The sequence below is a fragment of the Mobula birostris genome, chromosome 2 (genome assembly GCF_030028105.1).
Source record: "Mobula birostris isolate sMobBir1 chromosome 2, sMobBir1.hap1, whole genome shotgun sequence".
Classification (NCBI taxonomy): Eukaryota; Metazoa; Chordata; class Chondrichthyes; order Myliobatiformes; family Myliobatidae; genus Mobula; species Mobula birostris.
In genome coordinates, this window is record NC_092371.1 from 85,540,886 (window position 1) to 85,567,285 (window position 26,400).

General features: G+C 44.2%; 1 protein-coding gene across 5 annotated transcripts in view; it reads left to right on the plus strand.

The window, feature by feature from the left end:
• Positions 1–26,400, plus strand: part of angpt4 (angiopoietin 4) — a 117,678-nt gene that overhangs the window by 28,981 nt on the left and 62,297 nt on the right. For 4 of the 5 annotated variants that reach the window (XM_072244354.1, XM_072244356.1, XM_072244361.1 and 1 more), the window contains exons 3-4: positions 600–721; positions 20,882–21,114. In XM_072244354.1, coding sequence (XP_072100455.1) covers positions 600–721; positions 20,882–21,114 — 355 coding nt within the window. The remainder of the gene's footprint in view (positions 1–599; positions 722–20,881; positions 21,115–26,400) is intronic. The other variant, XM_072244378.1, reaches the window with a different exon arrangement.

Consider the following 26,400-nt stretch of genomic DNA (forward strand, 5'->3'; position numbering starts at 1 on the left):
GGAAGAGGGATTTGGGGAGAGGTGGGATGAAGGGGTGGAACAGTAGCATAGTTTCTAACATAACGAGAGATGTACCTCCGCCGTCAGACTTCTAATGGTCCATGAACCCATTTCTGTAATTTATAGCAACACACACACGCAGAATGCCGGAGAAACTCAACAGGTCAGGCGGTATCTATGGAGAGGAATAAGTAGACAGCTGATGTTTCAGGCCAAGACCTGATGAAGAATCTCAGCACGAATTGTTCATGTCCATAGAAGATACCAGATCTGCTGAGTTCCTCCAATATTGCTTTGGATTTCCAGTATTTACAGGATCTCTCATGTTAGTGAAATGCATCATTTGAATTAGCGACCAACACAGTCCAAGGATATTCTGGGGGCAGCCCACAAGTATTGTCTTGCTTCTGGCGCCAATATTGCATGTCCTCAATGCCTTCATTTGCCCCTCCTTACCATCTCAACCCTCATACCCACTGCATCCCACCCTTTCCACGGCCTCTGTCTCTCTGCTCCCCCAGCTCCCACAAACACTATCCCCCTCCCTAGCCCTCCCCATCCACAGAGTTGAATCTTGACCCGTATCCTCTGCTCCACAGGTTTTGAACCAGACGTCAAGCATGGAGATTCGGCTCTGGGAGAACTCCCTCTCCACCAACAAGCTGGAGAAGCAGCTGATAGTCCAAACTAACGAGATCAGCAAAATGCAAGAGTGGAATCGGTGAGAGCCCATTCCTTCACCTGCCATGATCCGCGAGACTCCAGTCAGTCCCCATTCCTTCACCTGCTGTAGTCTGTGAGACCCTAATCAGTTCCCATTCTTTCCCCGCTGTAGTCCGCAAGATTCCAATCAGTTCCCATTCCTTCACCTGCCATGATCCGCGAGACACCAATCAGTTCCCGTTCTTTCACCTGCCATAATCCGTGAGACCCCAATCAGTTCCCATTCCTTCCCCGCCGTAGTCCGCAAGATTCCAATCAGTTCCCATTCCTTCACTTGCCATGATCCGCGAGACTCCAGTCAGTCCCCATTCCTTCACCTGCTGTAGTCCGTGGGACGCCAATCAGTCCCCATTCCTTCCCCTGCTGCAGTCCGTGAGATCCCAATCAGTTCCCATTCCTTCACCTGCCATGATCCGCGAGACACCAATCAGTTCCCATTCTTTCACCTGCCATGATCCGCGAGACACCAATCAGTTCCCATTCTTTCACCTGCCATGATCCGCGAGACACCAATCAGTTCCCATTCCTTCACCTACCACATCTGTGAGATCCCAATGAGTCCCGCTTCTTCACCTGCCGTGATGCGTGGGATCCCTGGTGGGTCTCTGTTTCATCATCTGCAGTGACCCATGGGATCCCTGGTGGGTCTCTGTTCCATTACCGCCGTGATCCATGGGATCCCCCATGAGTTTGCTCTCTTCACCTGCCACGATCCACAATGTCCCCAAGTCACCATCAGGCATCCTTCATCAGGGGTTTTGTGCATACTCTGCCTTGCTGGGCTGGCCACTTGTGTCGGTAGAAACCCTGCTGAGCTGTTTGGGAGTGTGACTATGCACAAATGTGTGATTTTATATAAAACATAGAACATACATGGTATGGGACCTTCAGCCCATGAAGTTGTGCCGACCTTTTAATGTACTCCAAGATCAATCTAACCCTTCCCACATAGTGCTCAATTTTTCTATCAACTATGTGTCTACCTAAGAGTTTCTCAAATGTCCCTAATATATCTGCCTCCACCACCCCTGGCAGGGAGTTCCAGTCTCTCTGTTAAAAACACCTCCCCCTATATTTTCCTCCAATCTCCTTAAAATTATGATCCTCTATTTAGCCATTTCTGCCTTGGGAGAACGTCTCTGGCTGCCAACTCAATCTATGCCCCTTATCTTCTTGTACAACTCTATTAAGTCACATCTTATCCTCCTTCACTTGAAACAGAAAAGCCCAAGTTCACTCAACCTATCCTCCTGAGACAGGCACTCTCGTTCAGCCAGCATTCTGGTAAATCTCTGTACCCTCTCTGAGACTTCCACATCCTTCCTACAACAAGGTGACCAGAAATGAACACAATAGCAGGGCAGATAAAGGGGATGCAGTGGATGTTGTATATCTGAACTTTCAGAGGCCTTTGACAAGGTGCCACACATGAGGCTACCTACCATGGTATTAAGAGCCCATGGTATTACAGGAAGGTTACTGGCAAAGTTAGAGCATTGGCTGATTGGTAGGAGGCAGCGAGTGGGAATAAAAGGATCCTTGTCTGGTTGGCTGCCAGTGACTAGTGGTGTTATGCAGGGGTCGGAGTTGGGGCTACTTTTTATGCCGTATATAAGTTATTCAGATGGTAGAATAGATGGCTTTGTTGCCAAGTTTGCGGATGATACAAAGATTGGTGGAGGGGCAGGTGGTGTTGAGGAAATAGGTAGATTGCAGAAGGACTTAGACAGATTAGGAGAATGGGCAAGAGAGTGGTAAATCAAATACAATGTTGGAAAGTATACGGTCATGCACTTTGGTTGTAGAAATAAATGTGCAGACTATTTTCTAATTGGGGACAAAATCCAAAAATCTGAGATGCAAAGGGACTTGGGAGTCTTTGTGCAGAACACCCTAAGGGTTAACTTGCAGGTGGAGTCGATGGTGAGGAAGGCAAATGCAATGCAGTAACAGAGAAACATAGAAAACCTACAGCACAATACAGGCCCTTCAGCCCACAATGCTGTGCCAAACATGTACTTACTTCAGAAATTACCTAGGCTTTACCCATAGCCCTCTATTTTTCTAAGCTCCATGTACCTATCCAGGAGTCTCTTAAAAGACCCTATCGTTATCCGCCTCCACCTCCGTTGCTGGCAGCCCATTCCACGCACTCACCACTCTCTGCGTAAAAAAAACTTACCCCTGACTTCTCCTCTGTACCTACTTAAAAGCACTTTAAAAATGTGTCCTCTCGTGTTAGCCGTTTCAGCCCTGGGAAAAAGCCTCTGACTATCCACATGATCAATGCCTTTCATCTTCTTATACACCTCTATCAGGTCACCACTTATCCTTCGTCACTCCAAGGAGAAAAGGTCGAGTTCACTCAACCTATTCTCATAAGGCATGCCCCCCAATCCAGGCAACATCCTTGTAAATCTCCTCTGCACCCTTTCTATAGTTTCCACATCCTTCCTGTAGTGAGGTGGCCAGAATTGAGCACGATACTCCAAGTGGGGTCTGACCAGGGTCCTATAAAGCTGTAACATTACCTCTCGGCTCTTAAACTTAATCCCATGGTTGATGAAGGCCAATACACCGTATGCCTTCTTAACCACAGAGTCAACCTGCGCAGCAGCTTTGAGTGTCCTGTGGACTCGGACCCTAAGATCCCTCTGATCCTCTACACTGCCAAGAGTCTTAACATTAATACTATATTCTGCCATCATATTTGACCAACCAAAATGAACCACCTCACACTTACCTGGGTTGAACTCCATCCGCCACTTCTCAGTCCAGTTTTGCATCCTATCGACGTCCCACTGTAACCTCTGACAGCCCTCCACACTATGCACAACACCTCCAACCTTTGTGCCATCATCAAATTTACTAACCCATCCCTCCACTTCTTCATCCAGGTCATTTATAAAAATCACGAAGAGTAAGGGTCCCAGAACAGATCCCTGAGACACACCACTGGTCACCAACCTCCATGCAGAATATGACCTGTCTACAACCACTCTTTGCCTTCTGTGAGCAAACCAATTCTGGATCCACAAAGCAATGTCCCCTTGGATCCCATGCCTCCTTACTTTTTCAGTAAGCCTAGCATGGAGTACCATATCAAATGCCTTGCTGAAATCCATATACACTACATCTACTGCTCTACCTTCATCAATATGGTTAGTCACAACCTCAAAAAATTCAATCAGGCTCGTAAGGCACGACCTGCCTTTGACAAAACTGTGCTGACTATTCCTAATCATATTATGCCTCTCCAAATGTTCATAAATCCTGCTTCTCTGGATCTTTACCATCAACTTACCAACCACTGAAGTAAGACTCACTGGTCTATAATTTCCTGGGCTATCTCTACCCCTCTTCTTGAATAAGGGAACAACATCTGCAACCCTCCAATCCTCCAGAACCTCTCCTGTCCCCATTGATGATGCAAAGATCATCGCCAGAGGCTCAGCAATCTCCTTCCTCGCCTCCCACGGTATCCTGGGGTACAGCACATCCAGTCCCAGAGACTTAGCCAACTTGATGCTTTCCAAAAGCTCCAGCACATCCTCTTTCTTAATGTCTAAATGCTCAAGCTTTTCAATCCACTGTAAGTCATTCCTACAATCGCCAAGATTCTTTTCCATGGTGAATACTGAAGCAAAGTATTCATTAAGTATCTCTGCTATCTCCTCCAGTTCCATACACACTTTTCCACTGTCACACTTAATTGGTCCTATTCTCTCACATCTTATCCTCTTGCTCTTCACATACTTGTAGAATGCCTTGGGGTTTTCCTTTGCCAAGGCCTTCTCCCAGCCCCTTCTGACTCTCCTAACTTAATTCTTAAACTCAGTCCTGCTAACTTTATAATCTTCTAGATCTCTATCATTACCTAGCTTTTTGAACCTTTTGTAAGCTTTTCTTTTCTTCTTGACTTGGTTTTTAACAGCCTTTGTACACCATGGTTCCTGTACCCTACCATCCCCTCCCCGTCTCATTGGAGCAAAGCTATGCAGAACGCCATGCAAGTATCCCCTGAACATTTGCACATATTTGCTGTACATTTCCCTGAGAACATCTGTTTCCCAATTTATGCTTCCAAGTTCCTGCCTGATAGCCTCATATTTCCCCTTACTCCAATTAAATGCTTTCTTAACTTGTCTGTTCCTATCCCTCTCCAATGCTATGGTAAAGGAGATAGAATCAATCAATATTTGGGAAATTAAAATCTCCCACCACGACAACCCTGTTATTATTACACCTTTCCAGAATCTGTCTCCCTATCTGCTCCTCGATGTCCTTGTTATTATTGGGTGGTCTATAAAAATCACCCAGTAGAGTTATTGACCCCTTCCTGTTTCTAACTTCCAGCCACAGAGACTCCGTAGACAATCCTTCTATGACTTCCTCCTTTTCTGCAGCAGTGACGCTATCTCTGATCAGCAGTGTCACGCCCCACCTCTTTTGCCTCCCTCCCTGTCCTTTCTGAAACATCTAAAACCTGGCCCTCTAAGTAACCATTCCTGCCCCTGAGCCATCCAAGTCTCTATAATGGCGACAACGTCATAGCTCCAAGTACTGATTCACGCTCTAAGCTCATCCATTTTGTTCATGATGCTTCTTGCATTAAAATAGATACATCTCAAACCATCGGTCTGAGCGTATCCCTTCTCGATCACCTGCCTATCCTCCCTATCACACTGTCTCCGAGCTTTCTCTATTTGTGAGTCAACAGCCTCTTCCTCCATCTCTTCAGTTCAGTTCCCACCCCCCAGCAATCGTAGTTTGAAAAGAATGTGAGCATTCATTTCAAGAGGTCTAGAATACAAGAGCAAGGATGTGATGCTGAGGCTTTATAAGGCACTGATGTGGCTTCACCTTGAGTATTGTGAACAGTTTTGGGCCCCTCATCTAAGAGAAGATGTGCTGGCATTGGAGAGGGTTCAGAGGATGTTCACAAGGACGATTCCAGGAATGAAAGGATTATCATATGAGGAATGTTTGATAGTTGTGGGTCTGTACTTGCTGGAATTTAGAAGATTAAGGGAGGATCTGATTGAAACCTTTCAAATATTGAAAGGCCTTGACAGAATAGATGTGGAAAAGAGTCTAGGACAAGAGGGCACAGCCTCAGGATAGAGGGATCCATTTAAAACAGAGATGTGGAGAAATTTCTTTAGCTAGAAGGTGATGAATTTGTGGAATTTATTACCACAGACAGCTGTGGAGGCCAGGTCATTGGGTTTACTTAAGGCAGAGATTGATAGGTCCTTGATTGGACACAGCATCAAAAGTTACAGGGAGAAGGACGGGGCTGAGGAGGGGTAAAAGGATCAGCCATGATTAAACAGTGTACATTCTCTCCGTGATGGCATGGGTTTCCTCCAGGTGATCTGGTTTCCTCCCACATTCTAAAGATGTGCAGATTAGGGTTAGTGAGTTGTGGGCATGCTACATTGGCGCCAGAAGCATGGCGACACTTTGTGGGCTGCTCCCAGCACATCCTTGGACTGTGTTGGTTGACACAATGACGTGTTTTACTGTATGCTTCAATGTTTTGAAACACATGTGACAAATAAAGCTAATCTTCAAACACCAATTTTACACTGATCCCTCAATGTTACTCTCAAATCCCCATCAACTGTCCTTCCCCCTCTTATTCTCCTGTCACCCACCTAACTGGAGACTCATGATAGTGCAGAGGCCAATCCTCCTCCCAGCACATACGGCTGTAAGACCACAAGAGACAAGAGCAGAATTGAGACCCTTGACCCTGCTCCACCATACGGCCATGGCTGGTTTTCTCCCTCTCAGCCCCATCCTCCTGCCTTCTCACTGTAGCTTTTGATGCCCTGACTAATCAAGAACCTATCAAAGATTAAAAAGAAGGATTAGCTTTATTTGTCACACGTACATTGAAACATCAAACCATACAGTGAAAAAACAACATGCAGTCATTTGCATCAAGGAGCAAGGTTGTGTTGGAGTCAGCCTGCAAATGTCACTGCCCTTCTGATGCCAAACTATCATCCCCACAGCTTACAAACCATAACTGGTACATCTTTGGAATGTGGGAGGAAACTGGAGCACCCAAAAAAACCAATCCAGTCACATGGAGAATGTACGAACTCCTTACAGACAGCAACAGAACTGACACAGAACGCAGATGATGTAATAGCATTACACTGTCAATGCACCCTCCACTTTAAACCAATCCAATGATTTGGCCTCCCCAGGTTTCTGGGGGAAGTCTCAGGGTACGGGATGTCTCAGATCGGGTCCAGAATATTCTGAAGGGAGAGGGCGAGCAGCCAGTTGTCTTGGTACATGTTGGTACCAATGACATAGATAGGACAAAGGAGGAGGTCCCAAAGAGAGATTTCCGGGAGTCAAGAAGGAAGCTGAGAAGCAGGACCTCCAGGGTAGTAATCTCAGGATTGCTACCTGTGCCACGTGCTAGCGAGGGCAAGAATAGTAGGATCAGGCAGATGAATGCGTGGCTGAGAGACTGGTGCAGGGGGCAGGGCTTCAGAATCTTGGACCATTAGGATCTCTTCTGGGGGAAGTATGACCTGTTCAAAATGGACAGGTTACACCTGAACCCGAAGGGGACCAATATCATGGTGGGAAAGTTTAATAGAGCAGTTAGGGAGGGGTTTGACTAATTTGGCAGGGGGATGGGAACCGGAATGATAGTGCGGAGGAAGGGGAAAACAGAAATAAATCTAAGATAGTGAGCAGTAAAGATGTCAGGAAAGACAGGCAGGTGATGGGGCAAATTTGTAGCCATTGGGATGAGTTGCAGTGAAATCAAAGCAAAAAGTACCAAATACTGGTCTTAAGGTGTTGTACTTAAATGCACGCAGCATAAGGAATAAGGTGGATGATCTTGTCATACAGCTACAGATTGGCAGGTATGATATTGTGGCCATCACTGAGACCTGGCTAAAGGATGCGTGTCTCTGGGAGCTGAACATCCAAGGATACACGGTATATCGGAAGGATAGGAAGGTAGGCAGAGGGGGAGGCATGGCTTTATTGGTAAGAAATGACATTAAATCATTAGAAAGAGGTGAGATAGGATCGGAAGATGCAGAATCTTTATGGGTTGAGCTAAGAAATTACAGGGGTAAAAGAACCCTGATGGCAGTTATTTATAGGCCTCCTAACAACTGCAGTGATGTGGACTACAAATTACAACAGGAAATAGAAAAGGCTTGTCAGAAGGGCAGTGTTATGATCATTGTGGGGGATTTTAACATGCGAGTGGATTGGGAAAATCAGGTTGGCACTGGATCTCAAGAGAGAATTTGTAGAATGTCTGCGAGATGGCTTTTTAGAACAGCTTGTTGTTGAGCCCACTAGGGGATCGGCTGTACTGGATTGGGTATTGTGTAATGAACCAGAGGTGATTAGAGAGATTGAGGTGAAGGAACCCTTAGGAGGCAGTGATCATAACATGATTGAGTTCACTGTGAAATTTGAGGAAGAGAAGCCAAAATCTGATGTGTTGGTATTTCAGTGGAGTAAAGGAAATTATAGTGGCATGAGAGAGGAACTGGCCAAAGTTGACTGGAAAGGAACACTGGCAGGAAGGACAGCAGAGCAGCAGTGGTTTGAGTTTATGTGAGAAATGAGGAAGGTGCAAGACAGGTATATTCCAAAAAAGAAGAGATTTTCAAATGGAAAAAGGATACAACCGTGAATGACAAGAGAAGTCAAAGCCAAAGTTAAAGCAAAGGAGAGGGCATACAAGGAAGCAAAAATTAGTGGGAAGACAGAGGATTGGGAAGTTTTTAAAAGCTTACAAAAGGAAACTAAGAAGGTCATTAAGAGGGAAAAGATTAACTATGAAAGGAAGCTAGCAAATAATATCAAAGAGGATATTAAAAGCTTTTTCAAGTATATTAAGAGTAAAAGACAGGTGAGAGTAGACCGATAGAAAATGATGCTGGAGAAATTGTAATGGGAGATAAGGAGATGGTGGAGGAAATGAACGCGTATTTTGCATCAGTCTTCACTGAGGAAGACATCAGCAGTATACCGGACACTCAAGTGTGGCAGGGAAGAGAAGTGTGCGCAGTCACAATTATGACAGAGAAAGTACTCAGGAAGCTGAATAGTCTAAATAAATCTCCTGGACCAGATGGAATGCACCCTCGTGTTCTGAAGGAAGTAGCTGTGGAGATTGTGGAGGCATTAGCGATGATCTTTCAAAAGTTGATAGATTCTGGCATGGTTCCAGAGGACTGGAAGATTGCAAATGTCACTCTGCTATTTAAGAAGGGGGCAAGGAAGCAAAAAGGAAATTATAAACCTGTTAGCTTGACATCGGTGGTTGGGAAGTTGTTGGAATCGATTGTCAAGGATGAGGTTACGGAGTACCTGTAGGCATATACTTTATTCTTTATACTTCATTGTCGCCAAACAATTGATACCAGAACATACAATCATCCCAGCGATATTTGATTCTGCACTTCCTACTCCCTGGATTACAAATATTAAATATTAAAAATAGTAAAAATTAGTAAAGATTAAAAATTTAAATTATAAATCACAAATAGAAAATAGAAAAATGGAAAGTAAGATAGTGCAAAAAAACCGAGAGGCAGGTCCGGATATTTGAAGGGTACGGCCCAGATCCGGTTCAGGATCCATTCAGCAGTCTTATCACAGTTGGAAAGAAGCTGTTCCCAAATCTGGCCGTACGAGTCTTCAAGCTCCTGAGCCTTCCCCCGAAGGGAAGTGGAACAAAAATTGTGTTGGCTGGGTGGGTCGTGTCCTTGATTATCCTGGCAGCACTGCTCCGACAGTGTGCGGTGTAAAGTGAGTCCAAAGACTGAAGATTGGTTTGTGTGATGTGCTGTGCCGTGTTCACAATCTTCTGCAGCTTCTTTCGGTCTTGGACAGGGCAACCTCCATACCAGCAGGACAAGATATGGCATATGACAAGATAGGCAGATCTCAGCATGGTTTCCTTAAAGGAAAATCCTGCCTGACAAACTTATTACAATTTTTTGAGGAAATTACAAGTAGGCTAGACAAGGGAGATGCAGTGGATATTGTATATTTGGATTTTCAGAAGGCCTTTGACAAGGTGCCACACATGAGGCTGCTTAACAAAATAAGAAAGTTACATACGTTGATAGGGCGCTGGCTGATTGGCAGGAAACAGAGAGTGGGAATAAAGGGATCCTATTCTGGTTGGCTGCCGGTTACCAGTGGTGTTCCACAGGGGTCTGTGTTGGGGCCGCTTCTTTTTACGTTGTACATCAATGATTTGGATTATGGAATAGATGGCTTTGTGGCTAAGTTTGCTGATGATACGAAGATAGGTGGAGGGGCCGGTAGTGCTGAGGAAACAGAGAGTCTGCAGAGAGACTTGGATAGATTGGAAGAATGGGCAGAGAAGTGGCAAATGAAATACAATGTTGGGAAGTGTATGGTTATGCACTTTGGCAGAAGAATAAATGGGCAGACTATTATTTAAATGAGGAGAGAATTCAAAGTTCTGAGATGCAACAGGACTTGGGAGTCCTCGTACAGGATACCCTTAAGGTTAACCTCCAGGTTGAGTCCGTGGTGAAGAAGGCAAATGCAATGTTAGCATTCATTTCTAGAGGAATAGAGTATAGGAGCAGGGATGTGATGTTGAGGCTCTATAACGCGCTGGTAAGACCTCACTTGGAGTACTCTGGGCATTTTTGGTCTCCTTATTTAAGAAAGGATGTGCTGACATTGGAGAGGGTACAGAGAAGATTCACTAGAATGATTCCGGGAATGAGAGGTTAACATATGAGGAACGTTTGTCCGCTCTTGGACTGTATTCCTTGGAGTTTAGAAGAATAAGGGGGGACCTCATAGAAACATTTCGAATGTTGAAAGGCATGGATAGAGTGGATGTGGCAAAGTTGTTTCCCATGATGGAGGAGTCTAGTACGAGAGGGCATGACTTAAGGATTGAAAGGCACCCAATTAGAACAGAGATGCGAAGAAATTTTTTTTAGCCAGAGGGTGGTGAATCTATGGAATTTGTTGCCACGGGTGGCAGTGGAGGCCAAGTCATTGGGTGTATTTAAGGCAGAGATTGATGGGTATCTGAGTAGCCAGGGCATCAAAGGTTATGGTGAGAAGGCAGGGGAGAATAGATCAGCTCATGATAAAATGGCGGAGCAGACTTGATGGGCTGAATGGCCGACTGCTGCTCCTTTGTCTTATGGTCTTATGGAAAAGCCTAGATAGAGTAGATGTGGAGAGGATGTTTCCTGTGGTGGGGGAGTCTAGTTCCAAAGGACACAGCCTCAGAATAGAGGGATGTCCCTCTATAACAGAGATGAGGGGGAATTTTTTTAGCCAGAGAGTGGTGAATCTGTGGAACTTATTGCCACAGGCAACTGTGGAGGTGAAGTCATTGGGTATTTTTAAAGCAGGGGTTCACAAGTTCTTGATTAGTAAGGGCTTCAAGAGTTACGGGGAGAAGGCCAGAGAATAGGGCTAAGAGAGATAATAAATCAGCCATTATGGAGTGGCAGAGCAGACTCAATGGGCCGAATGGCCTAATTCTGCTCCTACATCTTATGGTCTTATGGTCTGTGGCAACGAAATCCACAGGTTCACTGCCCTCTGCTTTTGGGATGTGGTGGAAAGCTGAGCACCCGGAGGATGTTCAGAAGGAAAACAGGCAAACTTCACATAGTCAGCACCAGAGGACAGGACGTTTCTGGAGTTCAGAGCTCCATGTAAGTAACATCACCTGGAAGTCAGGGAGATTGGTCCATCAAGTGAGCACTGCCTGCCTAAGATCTTGTCACTAATCCAACATTAAGGAGGAGGCTACGCAGCATCCACTCCAGGACCACCAGACTCAAAAACAGTTACTGTACTTTCCCCAAGCAGTAAGGCTGATCTACACCTCCACCCACTAACCCAGCCCTCCACACCCCCAACCACCACTACTTTATCATTTCCTGTCAGTCACCCTAATGTACTGACACTCCTCTACCTAGCATCACTTTATGGAAATACGATCAACTCCTATCTTCTATCATTTCGGATCTCCCCCTCCCCTTCCCACTTTCAACTTTCAAATCTCTTACTAGCTCTTCTTTCAGTTAGTCCTGACAAAGGGTCTCGGCCCGAAACATCGACTGCACCTCTTCCTAGAGATGCTGCCTGGCCTGCTGCGTTCACCAGCAACTTTTATGTGTGTTGCTTGAATTTCCAGCATCTGCAGAATTCCTCGTGTTTGCGAATTTAACTACGTACTTATTTGTGTTGTGTTTTTTTTCATTATTATTGCGTTCCTTATCTTATTGTGTTTTTTTTTGTGCTCTATCAGATCCGGAGTAATAATTATTTATTCTCCTTTACACTTGTGTACAGGAAATGTTATTAAACAATCTTGAATCTGTTTAGTCAGCACCATACAGATATGGTCCTTTAGCAATTCACATTGAATTCAGCTTTGCCCTGGCAGACACACTCTTAGGGATCCAGCGAGACCTCTCATCTGCACAGTTTATTCCAGCCATCCTGTAAATCATTAGTCAATTGGCAGTGGGAGTATCAGTCCGGCTTAGTGGATAAAAATAGCCCTTAGTTAAACAAGCAAAAACCAGCTGAAATATCCACTGCAAAGCCCTGACTATAATACACACTGAGATCTGGACTTAGAAACAGCTCTCACTTTACCAAGGTAATAAAGACAGCAAATGTGCTGAATGATGTGAATCAGTACAGACACTGTGCAGTACAAATGCAACGAGTTTACTTTGATTCATTCTGGTTAATCACTCAAGTATTTCTCATAATAAATATGCCCGATTCTCAACCTCCCCTCTGGGGCAGGTTTTCTTATAGCCATTTTTGGCAAAGCAAACTCCCAAAATGTGCAATTAACCAGATACCATGGGCACCAAGGTTAGTGCAACACTATTACAGCTTGGAGCATCAGAGTTCAGAGTTCAGTTCTGGTGTCCTCTAAATATGTCTCTATCTACTATCCCAGAAAAGATCTAAGAATAATCAGGAATCTCTACTGGCAACAAAGTGCAGCCATACGGATAGACAATGAGATCAGTGAATATCAGCCAATAAAGCGAGGAGTCAGACAGGGCTGTATTCTATCACCAGACCTGTTCTCCCTGTACAGTGAAAACACCATGAGAACCATACAAGACCTACCTGGAATAAGTATAGGAGGATACAATATCAACAACCTCTGCTATGCAGATGATTCAGTACTGATAGCAAACAGTGAAGTAAATTTACAGAAACTGCTATCTACCATCAACACAGAGAGCGAAAGACTTGGCCTAACCTTAAACAAAAAAAAGACTGAAGTTATGGTAACATCAAAGAAACCTGATATCCCAAACTGTAGGATCGTATTGGGAAACGAAATCCTGAAACAAGTTCACAACTTCAAGTACCTTGGATCATGGGTAACATCTGATGGCAAATGTGAAGCAGACCTAAAAGCAAGAATAGCAATGGCAAGAACAACATTTACAGAAATAAGAAACATCCTAACAAACAAGAAAATAGCAATTGACAACTGCCTTAGAACTCTCAGCTGCTACATTCTTCCTATAAGTTCTTACCTTGGAGGAGGAGAAGATGGCGGCGCGACGCAGCTTTTGCAGCCTCTCCAGTGAATGATATCTGTAATTTGTCAAGTAGGGTGCCGTGCACAATCCTGATTTGATGAAGACAGACGTGAGAGAACGGAGGAACATCTGGAGAAACTTCTGAAATGCCTTTTTCGCTGCCGTTGTTACTGTGTGAATCTCCAGAGGGGAAGGCCCCGAGTCCTCGGCTTTGCTTGTTGCTCGGCGGCCAGGACGGAGTCAAAGTGCTTGGCAGAGATGGTGCTCGGTGCTCAGTGTCGAAGGGCTGGTTGGAGGCTCGAAGTTTTCAGATGGACTCAGTGTCGGCTGTGTTCGAGTGCTTCTAATGCATCGACAGTTGTAGGTGCCTGGAGGTTTATGGTAGAGAGAGTTTCTCCCTTCTCCTGCCTGCTATCGGGACTGTCGGGAGTCGATCCGAACTTTGAGACTTTTTTTTTACCGTTCCCATGGTCTGCTCTTTATCAAATTATGGTATTGTTTAGCACTGCTGTAACTATATGTTATCATTATGTGGTCTTGTCTTTGGTTTGTCCTGTTTTTTTGTGATATCACTCTGGAGGAACATTGTATCATTTTTTAATGCATGCATTTCTAAATGACAATAAACGAGGACTAAGTGTCCTCATAATCTAATCTAACCTATTGATGTATGGCTGCGAGTCATGGACCATCACAAATGCAATGGAAAAAAGAATCAGTGCAGCAGAGATGTGATTCCTCTGAAGAATGCTATGCATATCATATACGGACAGGATAACCAACGAAGAAGTTCTACAGAGAACGAAAACAAAATGTACGTTACCTATAAAAATCAGAAAACAGCAATCAAAATTCCTTGGACACATCATGCGAAGAGAGACATTAGAACATTTAGTTACAACTGGAAAGCTGGAAGGAAAAAGAAGCAGAGGAAGATAGAGAATGAAAATGACAGATGGAATAACATCATGGTTAGAAACAGGGGAGGCAACAACTACAATTCAGAGGGTCATGGACTGTGATGGATGGAGAGAAGTGATCACCCACGCCAAATGGCAAGGCACCTGAATAATACTATCCCTAGATTCAAGATTCAAGATTGTTTACCATCATTTCCAGTACATAAGTGTAAAGGAGAACTAAATAGTTGCTACTGCAGATCCAACGCAGCACAAAAAAACACAATAAATACAAATAGATAAAATAGCTTATATACATAGATTGATTGTATGTCCATAAAGTGACAATGCACAGGAGTGTCTGTACATTAAGGTGACTGACAGGAAATGATAAAGTAGAAATGGAGTGGGTTAGTGGGGGCGAGGTGTTGATCAGCCTCACTGCTTGGGGAAAATAACTGTTTTTGAGTCTTGTGATCCTGGCGTGGATGCCAAGCAGCCTCCTCCCTGATGGGAGTGGGACAAGGACAGACCAGTTAGGTATATATAAATATAAATAATGCTGAGAACATGAGTTGCAGAGTTATTAAAAGTGATCCTGTAGGTTGGGGAATCAGTTCAGTCTTAAGGTTCAAAAGCCTGATGGCCGTAGGGTAATAACTGTTCCTAAGCCTGGTGGAGTGGGACCTAAGGCTCCTGTATCTCCTGCCTGCTGGTAGTAACGAGAAGAGAGCATGGCCTGGATGATGGATGCTGATTTCTTGTGGCAGCGCTCCATGTAAGTATGTTCAATAGTGGAGAGGGCTTCGCCTGTGATAGACTGGGCTGTGCCCACCACTTTGTGTCATTTTTTTCCATTTCTGGGCATTGGTGTTTCCATACCAGGCCATGATGCAAGCAGTTTGGATATTTTCAGTTACATTTTGTAACTACAAAACATAAAACCAATTTAAAAGAAAAACACGAAGTCCAGAATGTGAGTCCAACCTCATTTTTACTTTAAGCATGGATGTATGGCGTGGTGGCATGATATTGTATGCCATTTACGTACTTTTATGTATAATGCATAATGTAATATGTAACCAACAATGAATGCTTAATCAAAGAATAAATTTACAATATTATTCAAATATTACTCTAATATTAAAGACACAACACTGCATATCTATAGAAATTTGTGAAAGTTTTAGGTGACGAGCCAAATCTGCACAAATGTCTAAGAAAGTGGTACTGGACCCACAGTGACAGCTTTCAAGTGCATATCCAAGGACTTTTTAAACATGCTGAAGGTTTCTTTTTCTCCCTGCCTTTAATAAAGAACCTCCCTGCTCTTAGTGAGAAAATACTGTGGGATGTTTTACCTCTAAGAGGCAGCACTATCAAAACAGTGTGACTTCTCCTCAGTATCAGAATGGTGCGTCTGTGCTCAGGAGTCTGCAGTGGATCCCGGACCCACTTCCCTCTGTCTCAGAGGCCAGGTCCTCCCAGGGGAGAACAACGAGAACCATTGACATTGAGATCCAAATACAGATTCAGATTCATTATTTGTCACACATGCATCGGAACACACAGTGAAGTACGTCATTTGCCTCAACAACCAACACAGCCTGAGAATGTACTGGCAGCAGCCCGCAAGAGAAGTTTAGATAGATACCTGAATGGGAGGGTATGAAGGGCTATGATCCAGGCGTGGGTTAATGAGACAGGGCAGAATACCAGTTTGGCACAGACTAGATGGGCTGAAGGGACTGTTTCTGCTCTGTAGTGCTCTTTGACTCTATTGAATGTGTGCATGTTTTTATGAGTGCTTGAGTCTGTGTGTATACAAGAGTATGTAAATGTGTGCTTGAATGTGTATTGTGTAGCTGTGTACATATGTTTGTATGTGTGTGTTTTAATGTGTGCATGTAGACTTGTGTACATTCTAATGTGTATGTACTTATGTAAGTTTGGATGTGTCTGTGCATGTAGGAATGTATTTGTACATATGGGCAATTTAAGGCACTGAGTCACAACTGGGTCATCAGTAATCAGTGCTATTTTGCTCAAAATTTAGATTAGCTAGTTGGTTTGCTTTTTTTGGCCTGAATGCCAGTTCTGCAAGGCCCATTTCTCTGTCCTGCACACTCACAGGACTCTCTGTGCTTGTTTTGGCCTGAATGCCAGCTTTGCATGGCCCATTTTTCTGTCCTGCACCTCACAGGACCCTCTGTGCCTTTTTTGGCTCTGAGCACAACAAAGATAGAATAACCAGTGATCTAAATGGTTCAATTTGTTGAACATCTGATAAGATCTTATGAAAACTGCAGGTTTCAGTCTGCAGCTCTGTATACAAGGGCTGGTGGAGCAAAGGTGAAAATCCATCCATCAACTTGACATGCATGAACTCCTGAATATTTGCATGACCTTGAGCTCCAGCAGAGATGCGTTGATTGAGCTGAGGGAGGGAAAGGGGTCTGATTAATGGGGGAGCTGTGTAAGGGACCAGTCAGAACCAAGGAGTCAGAATCCATTCAGCAGAATGGAACACAGGCCAGCATCTCACAGGAACTGCTGGATCACTGTTTGTATCGTTGACCTGTGACCTGAGGCTGTAATGTAATCCATCTGCCAATCTCCCCCCTCAATTGTTTCCTATGCGTAGAATTAAAGCCACTCATATGCAGAGAAAGCATGGTGGAAGGCAGTGAACCAGCACAGAATTGCTGAGTGACACCGAACAGGAGACCATTCAGCCCATTGCATTTGTGCCAGCTCATTGAAAGACCAATTAGTCCTTTTCCACCATGCCTCTTCTCTTGTCGCATAGAAGTAGTCATCGTATTCTGAATCAGAATCAGAATCAGGTTTATTGTCCCTGGCATATGTCATGAAATTAGTGTTTTGCAGCAGCAGTACATTGCAACACATAAAAAACTATTAATTACAATAAGAGAAGGACAAAAAAAGTGCCCTCTTCATTGCACTCGGATTTGGCCAAGCAAACCAATTAGATCTAAAGCGGAGAGTAGGGATGGACAATAAATGCTGGTGTTACGAGTGATGTCCTGATACTGAAAAATGAATAATTCAGAAAAAGTCTTTACTGACCCTCTGTGTGACCAAGCTTGCCCAAGTACAGTAAGACTCTGATAATCCTGATCTAACCATCTGCGCAGGCCAAGTCTTTGGGTATATTTAAAGCAGAGGTTGCTAAGTTCTTGATTAGCAAGGGTGTCAAAGGTTATGGGGAGAAAGCAAGAGAGTGAAGTTGAGAGGGGCAATAAACCAGCCATGATGAAATGGCAGAGCACATTTGATGGGCCAAATGGCCTAATTCTGGTCTTGTTGTCTCCTATCCAACAGTCGGGAAATCCTGATGGTATGACAACTGACTCAGTGGATGCTGGCTACTGAGCTCCCACCCCAGTCCACTCCCTGACCCCTCTCTTTGCACATCAGGCTCCATTCCCACTTCTCCTTTCGCAAACCAAGACATCATTTCCCAAACACAAGAGATTCTGCCGACACTGGAAATCCAGAGTAACACACACAAAGTGCCGGAGGAACCCAGCAGGCCAGGCTGTATCTATGGAGGGGAATAAACAGTCGACATTTCGGGCCAAGACCCTTCATCAGGAGTGGAATAAAGTGTTGAAAAATTGACTCGTTATTCCTCTCTATAGATGCTGCCTGACAGACTGAGTTCCTCACTTCTCAAGATCCCTTTGAAGTCACCAGGTTGATGAGAAAATTTCCTTCACTGTACCTGTAAACTGAAACATTGAAAGGCGTTGTTTGCATTGAGAATGTGCTAGGAAGATCCCTGCAAATGTTGCCATATTTCTGGTGCCAAAATACTAACATACTAACCCTAACCCATACATCTTTGGAATGAACACATGGATGAAATCCGTGTGGTCACAGGGAGAACGTACAAATTCCTTGCAAACGGTGGTGGGAATTGATTCCCTCTCTGTAAAGGGTTACGCTAAATGCTACAGTACTGCACCATTCAACGCCACTAAGACCAAAGGACTGATTGTGGACTTCAGAAAGGGTAAGACAATGGAACACACACCAATCCTCATAGAGAGATCAAAGGGTGAACAATTTCAAGTTCTTTGGTGTCAATATCTCTCAGGATCTATCCTGGACCCGACATATCGATGCAACTACAAAGAAGGCATGACAGTGGCTATATTTCATTAGGAGTTTGAGGAGGTTTGGTATGTCACCAAAGAAACTCTCAAATTTCTACTGATGTACCGTGGAGAGCATTCTAACTAGCTGCATCACCATCTGGTAAGGTATGGGGGGCTACTGCACAGGATCGAAACAAGCTGCAGAGAGTTGTAAACTTAGTCATCTCCATCATGGGCACCAGCCTCCATTGCATCCAGGACATCTTCAAGAAGTGATGCCTCAGAAAGTCGCCATCCATCATTAAGGGCCCCCATCTCCCAAGTTATTCCCTCTTCTCATTGCTACCATCAGGGAGGAGGTACAGGAGCCTGAAGGCACAAGCTCAATGATTCAGGAACAGCTTCTTCCCCTCTGCCATCAGATTTCTGAATGGACATTGAACCCAAGAACACTGCCTCACTACATTTTTATTTCTATCTTTTGCACTACTTAATTGCTGCCGAAAAGACAACAAATTTCACAACATATTCCGTTGATATTAAACCTGGTTCTGATTCTGATTCTGATCTGTGCTGTGTAACGCTGAGAGCAATGTGAATTAAGGGTGTGGTAGTGTATTAGTAGGGAAACTATCCAATGGTTTGATAAATGTGCCCACAGGGCCGTTTTGGATTGGATTATTATTGTCCTATGTACAGAGATTCAGTGAAAATCTTGTCATGCATAGTGTTAATGCAGGTCAGATCATTACACAGTGCATTGAGGTAGAATAAGGTAAAACACCAACAATGCAGAATAAAGTGTAACAGCTACAGAGAAAGTGCAGCGAGGTAAATAATAAAGTGCAAGATCATAGATTGTGAGATCAAGAGCCCATCTTACCGCACTAGGGTACCTTTTAGTAATAGCAGGGTAGAAGCTTGTCCTTGAGATCTGACAACTCATAGCAGGTTAAGGGTGCTATCTAAATGGAAGATGATCTTCTGTCCTGATGAAGGGTCTCAGCCTCCATAGATGCTGCCTGACCTGCAGAGTTCCTCCAGCATTAGGATTTGCTTAGAATTACTAGCACATGCAGAATCTCTTCTGTTTATCTAAATGGAAGATCTTAAATGATACTGTGGGTGGTGGGGTTTCTCTACCAAAGGAGATGTGAGGCACTCCTTCTCTCCACTAGCCTGTAGGTTACCCTTGGGCAAGGTGTAGCACCTGTCAGTGCCCTGATCAAGGTCACTTGAAGCCACAGGAGCAGTCGTATGAGCAGCTGGTGCATATCACAAGTCCTGGTGATGCAACCTCTGACGCCAAGTAGACAATCTCTGAAGAGTACTGATAATGGCTGGGGTCACCCATCTTGTAAAGACACTGCCCAGGAGAAGGCAATGGCAAACCACTTCTGTAGAAAAATTTGCCAAGAACAATCATGGTCAAGACCACGATCACCCACGTCATACAAACGACACATAATGATGATGATGATATTTGTATTATATGCTGTTAAACTTAATGAGAGACCAGAGGCATGTTGACTTTAACTGCAGTGCCTGGACATAGAGCACAGAACATGGGACAGTACAGGCCCTTCAGCCCACAATGTTGTGCTGACCTTTTAACCTACTCTAAGATCAATCCTTCCCACATAACCCTCCATTTTTCTTTCATCCATGTGTCTATCTAAGAGTCTCTTAAATGTTCCTAATGTATCTGCTTCAACCACCACTCCTGGCAGTGTTCCACACATCTACCACTCTGTGTGTAAAAAACCTACCTCTGACATCACCTCTATATTTTCCTCCAATCACATTAAAAGTATGCCCCTTCATATTAGCTATTTCCACCCTGGGAAAAAGGTAGATATGGTTTCAGATAGATTTTTTTGGACATAAATCTCAGCAACAGAGGCTGAGGGGAACTCTGATCAAGGTTTATCAGATTATGAGAGGCATAGACAGAGTAGACAGTCTTTTTCCCTGGGTTGAAATGTCTAGTACCAGAGGGTATGTATTTAAAATGAGAGGGGGTAATTTCAACACGCGATGTGAGAGGTAGGTGTTTTACACAGAGAATGGTGAGTGCCTGGAATGCACTGCCTGCGGTACTGGTAGAGGCAGAGACAGTAAGGACTTTGAAGAGATGTTTATATAGGCACATGGATGTGAGGGAAATGTAAGGATGTGGACATTGTGTTGATAGCAGGAATAAGTTTAGTTGGCCTTTTCATTGCATATTTATTTGGTTTGTGGGCTGAATGGCTTGTTCCTGTGCTGTACTGTTCTATTTTCTATATTCTATAACCCAGAGAAACCCAATCCCACACTCAGCTATTCCAGCACAAATCAAAATACTGTACCCCTCCGCCAATTGTCATTCTTTATAAACTCTGCATTCAATCAAAACTCCACTAAATCAGGCCAAGATCCATTCACATTCGCACTGTGCTAACACCTTAGTCCTCTCCATTTCCTCCTTCTGTAATCTCCAGCCATCTGTTGATTTCCAAATCAATCTAACACTTCCCTCCTCTTCCCTCACCCACTTCAGCCTTTTAGAGAGGAAGGTGTTTGACCTGGAGGCCAGGCATCGGAGTGAGGTGAGCGCCATCAAGAGTGAGAGGGAGCTTCTTCAGCAGCTCCTGGCCCAGCAGGTCAGCGCCATACGGGAGCTGGAGTCACGGTTGCAAGAGGCCAGCAGCAGCACCAGTGGCCTCCAGCACCAGCAGCTGCTGCTCGAGGACAACATCCAGCGCCTTGTCAACCTGGTCTCCCAGGGCAAAGGTAAGGGACTGGTACTGGGGTTGTCCACTGAGGCTGAGGAGGAGAGGGCAGCTGGTTGCTCTGGCAACTCGTTTGAAATAGGCAAGGGTGTCTCTCACACCTGATCATGTTCCTCAAGCACCTTCCCCTCCATCCCACTCAGAGTATCTCCCCATCTCAGAAGATGTGGAATCCTTGTGGGTTGAGTTAAGAAACTGCAAGGGTAAAAGGCCCTGATGACAGTTATATACAGGCCTCCCAGGAGTAGCTGGGATGTATACCACAGGTTACAACAGGAAGTAGAAAAGGCAAGTCAAAAGGGCAATGTTATGATAATCATAGGAGATTTTAACATGCAGGTCGGTTAGGAAAATATGGTTGCAAATGGATCCCCAAAGAGTGAGTTTGTTGAATGCCTATGAAATGGCTTTTTAGAGCAGTTTGTCGTTGAGCCTGAGGGGATCAACTACACTGGATTAGCTATTATGTAATGAACCGTAGGTGATTAGAGAGTTTAAGAACCCTTAGCAGCCAGTGAACACAATCGTTCAACTTGAAATTTGATAGGGAGAAAGTAATTCTGATGTAGCAGTACTTCACTGCAGTAAAGGAAATTACGGTGGCATGAGCGAGTAGCTGGCGAAAGTAAATTGGAAGGAGCTGCTGGCAGGGATGTCAGCAGAGCAGCAACGGTGTGAGTTTCTGGGGAAAATGAGGAAGGTGCAGGATAGATGTATTCCAAAAACAAAGAAATACTCAAATGGCAAAATAGTACAGCTGTAGCTGACAAGAGAACTCAAATTAATGTAAAAGCAAAAGAGGGAGTATGCAACAAAGCAAAAATTAGCAGGAAGATGGAGGACTGGAAAACTTTTAGAACCCTACGCAGAGCAAGTGAAAATCATTAGGAGGGAAAAGATGAAATATGAAAGCAAGCTAGCAAACAATATCAAAATGGATAGTAAAAGCTTTTTCAAGTATGTAAAATATAAAACAGAGATGAGAGTGGATATAGGACCACTAGAAAATGAGGCAGAAGAAATTATAACAAGGGACAAGGAGATGGCAGATGAACTAAATGTATTTTGCATCAGTCTTCGCTGTGGAAGACACTAGCAGTGTGCCAGATGTTGAAGGGCGTGAGGGAAGAGAAGAGAGTTACTGTTACAGGGGAGAAGATACTCAAAAAGGTGAAAGACCTAAGGGTACATAAGTCACCCAGGAAAAAAAATTAACTGCACCTTAGGGTTCTGAAAGAGGTAGCAGTAGAGATTGTGGAGAATTTTCAACATAATTGTGTAAGGGCTAAGAGTGTTGTAAAAGCGAGCCTGAAGGCTTTGTGTGTCAACGCAAGGAGCATTCGTAACAAGGTGGATGAATTAAAAGTGCAGATTGTTATTAATGAATATGATATAGTTGGGATCACAGAGACATGGCTCCAAGGTGACCAAGGATGGGAGCTCAACATTCAGGGATATTCAATATTCAGGAGGGATAGACATGAAAGAGAAGGAGGTGGGGTAGCATTGCTGGTTAGAGAGATTAACACAATAGAAAGGAAGGACATTAGCTGGGAGGATGTGGAATCGATATGGGTAGAGCTGCATAACACTAAGAGGCAGAAAACGCTGGTGGGAGTTGTGTACAGGCCACCTAACAGTAGTATTGAGGTTGGGGATGTTATTAAACAGGAAGTTAGAAATGTGTGCAATAAAGGAACAGTAGTTATAATGGGTGACTTCAATCTACATGTAGTTTGGGTGAACCAAATTGGTAAAGGTGCTGAGGAAGAGGATTTCTTGGAATGTATGCAGGATGGTTTTTTGAACCAACATGTTGAAGAACCAACTAGAGAGCAGGCTATTCTAGACTGGGTTTTGAGCAATGAGGAAGGGTTAATTAGCAATCTTATCGTGAGAGACCCCTTGGGTAAGAGTGACCATAATATGGTGGAATTCTTTATTAAGATGGAGAGTGACATAGTTAATTCAGAAACAAAGGTTCTGAACTTAAAGAAGGGTAACTTTGAAGGTATGAGACATGAATTAGCTAAGATAGACTGGCAATTGACACTTAAAGGGTTGACGGTGGATATGCAATGACAAGCATTTAAAGATCACGTGGATGAACTACAACAATTGTTCATTCCAGTTTGGCAAAAGAATAAATCAGGGAAGGTAGTGCACCCGTGGCTGACAAGGGAAATTAGGGATAGTATCAATTCCAAAGAAGAAGCATACAAATTAGCCAGAAAAAGTGGCTCACCTGAGGACTGGGAGAAATTCAGAGTCCAGCAGAGGAGGACAAAGGGCTTAATTAGGAAGGGGAAAAACGATTATGAGAGAAAACTGACAGGGAACATAAAAACTGACTGTAAAAGCTTTTATAGATATGTCAAAAGAAAAAGATTGGTTAAGACAAATGTAGGTCCCCTACAGACAGAAACAGGTGAATTGATTATGGAGAGCAAGGGCATGGCAGACCAATTGAATAACTACTTTGGTTCTGTCTTCACAAAGGAGGACATAAATAATCTTCCGGAAACAGTAGGGGACAAAGGGTCAAGTGAGATGGAGGAACTGAGGGAAATACATGTTAGTAGAGAGGTGGTGTTAGGTAAATTGAAGGGATTAAAGACAGATAAATCCCCAGGGCCAGATGGTCTGCATCCCAGAGTGCTTAAGGAAGTAGCCCAAGAAATAGTGGATGCATTAGTGATAATTTTTCAAAACTCTTTAGATTCTGGACTAGTTCCTGAGGATTGGAGGGTGGCTAATGTAATCCCACTTTTTAAAAAAAGAGGGAGAGAGAAACCAGGGAATTATAGACCGGTAAGCCTGACATCGGTGGTGGGGAAAATGCTAGAGTCAGTTATCAAAGATGTGATAACAGCACATTTGGAAAGCGGTGAAATCATCGGACAAAGTCAGCATGGATTTGAGAAAGGAAAATCATGTCTGACGAATCTCATAGAATTTTTTGAGGATGTAACTAGTAGAGTGGACAGGTGAGAACCAGTGGATGTGGTATATTTGGATTTTCAAAAGGCTTTTGACAAGGTCCCACACAGGAGATTAGTGTGCAAACTTAAAGCACACGGTATTGGGGGTATGGTATTGATGTGGGTGGAGAATTGGTTGGCAGACAGGAAGCAAAGAGTGAGAATAAATGGGACCTTTTCAGAATGGCAGGCAGTGACTAGTGGGGTACCGCAAGGCTCAGTGCTGGGACCCCAGTTGTTTACAATATATATTAATGACTTAGACGAGGGAATTAAATGCAGCACCTCCAAGTTTGCGGATGACATGAAGCTGGGCAGCAGTGTTAGCTGTGAGGAGGATGCTAAGAGGATGCAGGGTGACTTGGATAGGTTAGGTGAGTGGGCAAATTCATGGCAGATGCAATTTAATGTCGATAAATGTGAGGTTATCCACTTTGGTGGCAAAAACAGAAAAACAAATTATTATCTGAATGGTGGCCGATTAGGAAAAGGGGAGGTGCAACGAGAGCTGGGTGTCATTATACACCAGTCATTGAAAGTGGGCATGCAGGTACAGCAGGCGGTGAAAAAGGCAAATGGTATGCTGGCATTCATAGCAAGAGGATTCGAGTACAGGAGCAGGGAGGTACTACTGCAGTTCTGCAAGGCCTTGGTGAGACCACACCTGGAGTATTGTGTGCAGTTTTGGTCCCCTAATCTGAGGAAAGACATCCTTGCCATAGAGGGAGTACAAAGAAGGTTCACCAGATTGATTCCTGGGATGGCAGGACTTTCATATGATGAAAAACTGGATCAACTAGGCTTATACTCGTTGGAATTTAGAAGATTAAGGGGGGATCTTATTGAAACGTATAAAATCCTAAAGGGATTGGACAGGTTAGATGCAGGAAGATTGTTCCCGATGTTGGGGAAGTCCAGAACGAGGGGTCACAGTTTGAGGATAAAGGCCTTTTAGGACCGAGATTAGGAAAAACTTTTTCACACCGAGAGTGGTGAATCTGTGGAATTCTCTGCCACAGGAAACAGTTGAGGCCAGTTCATTGGCTATATTTAAGAGGGAGTTAGATATGGCCCTTGTGGCTAAAGGGATCAGGGGGTATGGAGGGAAGGCTGGTACAGGGTTCTGAGTTGGATGATCAGCCATGATCATACTGAATGGCGCTGCAGGCTCAAAGGGCCGAATGGCCTACTCCTGCACCTATTTTCTATGTTTCTATGTTTGTATGGACGCATTGGAGAAACTCTTTCAGAAATCATTGGACTCTGGCATGGTGTCAGAGGACTGGAAAATTGCAAATGTCACTCCACTCTTTAAGAAAGGAGGAAGGCAGCAGAAAGGAAATTATAGACCAGTTAGCCTAACCTCAGTGGTTGGGGTCAATTGTTAAGGATGAGATGATGGAGTACTTGGTGACGCAGGATAAGATAGGACAAAGTCAGCATGGTTTCCTTAAGGGAAAATCTTGCCTGACGAACCTGTTGGAATTCTTTGAGGACATTACACATAGGATAGATAAAGGGGATGCAGTGGTGCCATACATGAGGCTGCTTACCAGGCAGAGTCAGTGGTGAGGAAGGCAAATGCAATGTTAGCATTCATTTCAAGCGGTCTAGAATACAAGAGCAGGGATGTGATGCTGAGGCTTTATAAGGCACTGGTGAGGCCTCACCTTGAGTACTGTGAACAGTTTTGGGCCCCTCATCTAAGAAAAGATGTGCCGGCATTGGAGAGGGTCCAGAGGAGGTTCACAAGGATGATTCCAGGAATGCAAGGGTTATCATACAAGGAACGTTTGATAGCTCTGGATCTGTACTCACTGGAATTTAGAAGGATGAGGGAGAAGGGAGGAGAGGGGAGACCATGAGAGGCCTGCATTGGGCATTGTCATGCCTTACAAGGCGCAGATTGGAAGTCTGTGTGGGGTGCCACTCCTCACACACAGACACTAGAGCAATGTGTGGTTAAGTGCCTTGCTCAAGGACACAAATACACTTCCACGGCTGAGGCTCGAACTAGTGACCTTCAGATCACTAGACGAATGCCTTAACCACTTGGCCACGTGGGAGGATCTCATTGAAACCTTTTGAATGTTGGAAGGCCTAGACAGAGTAGATGTGGAAAGGATGTTTCCCATGTTGAGGGAGTCTGGGACAAGAGGGCACAGCCTCAGGATAGAGTGGCATCCTTTTAAAACAGAGATGAGGAGAAATTTCTTTAGCCAAAGGGTGGTGAAATTGTGGAATTTGTTACCACATGCAGCTGTGGAGTTCAGGTCATTGGGTTTATTTAAGGCAGAGCTTGAGAG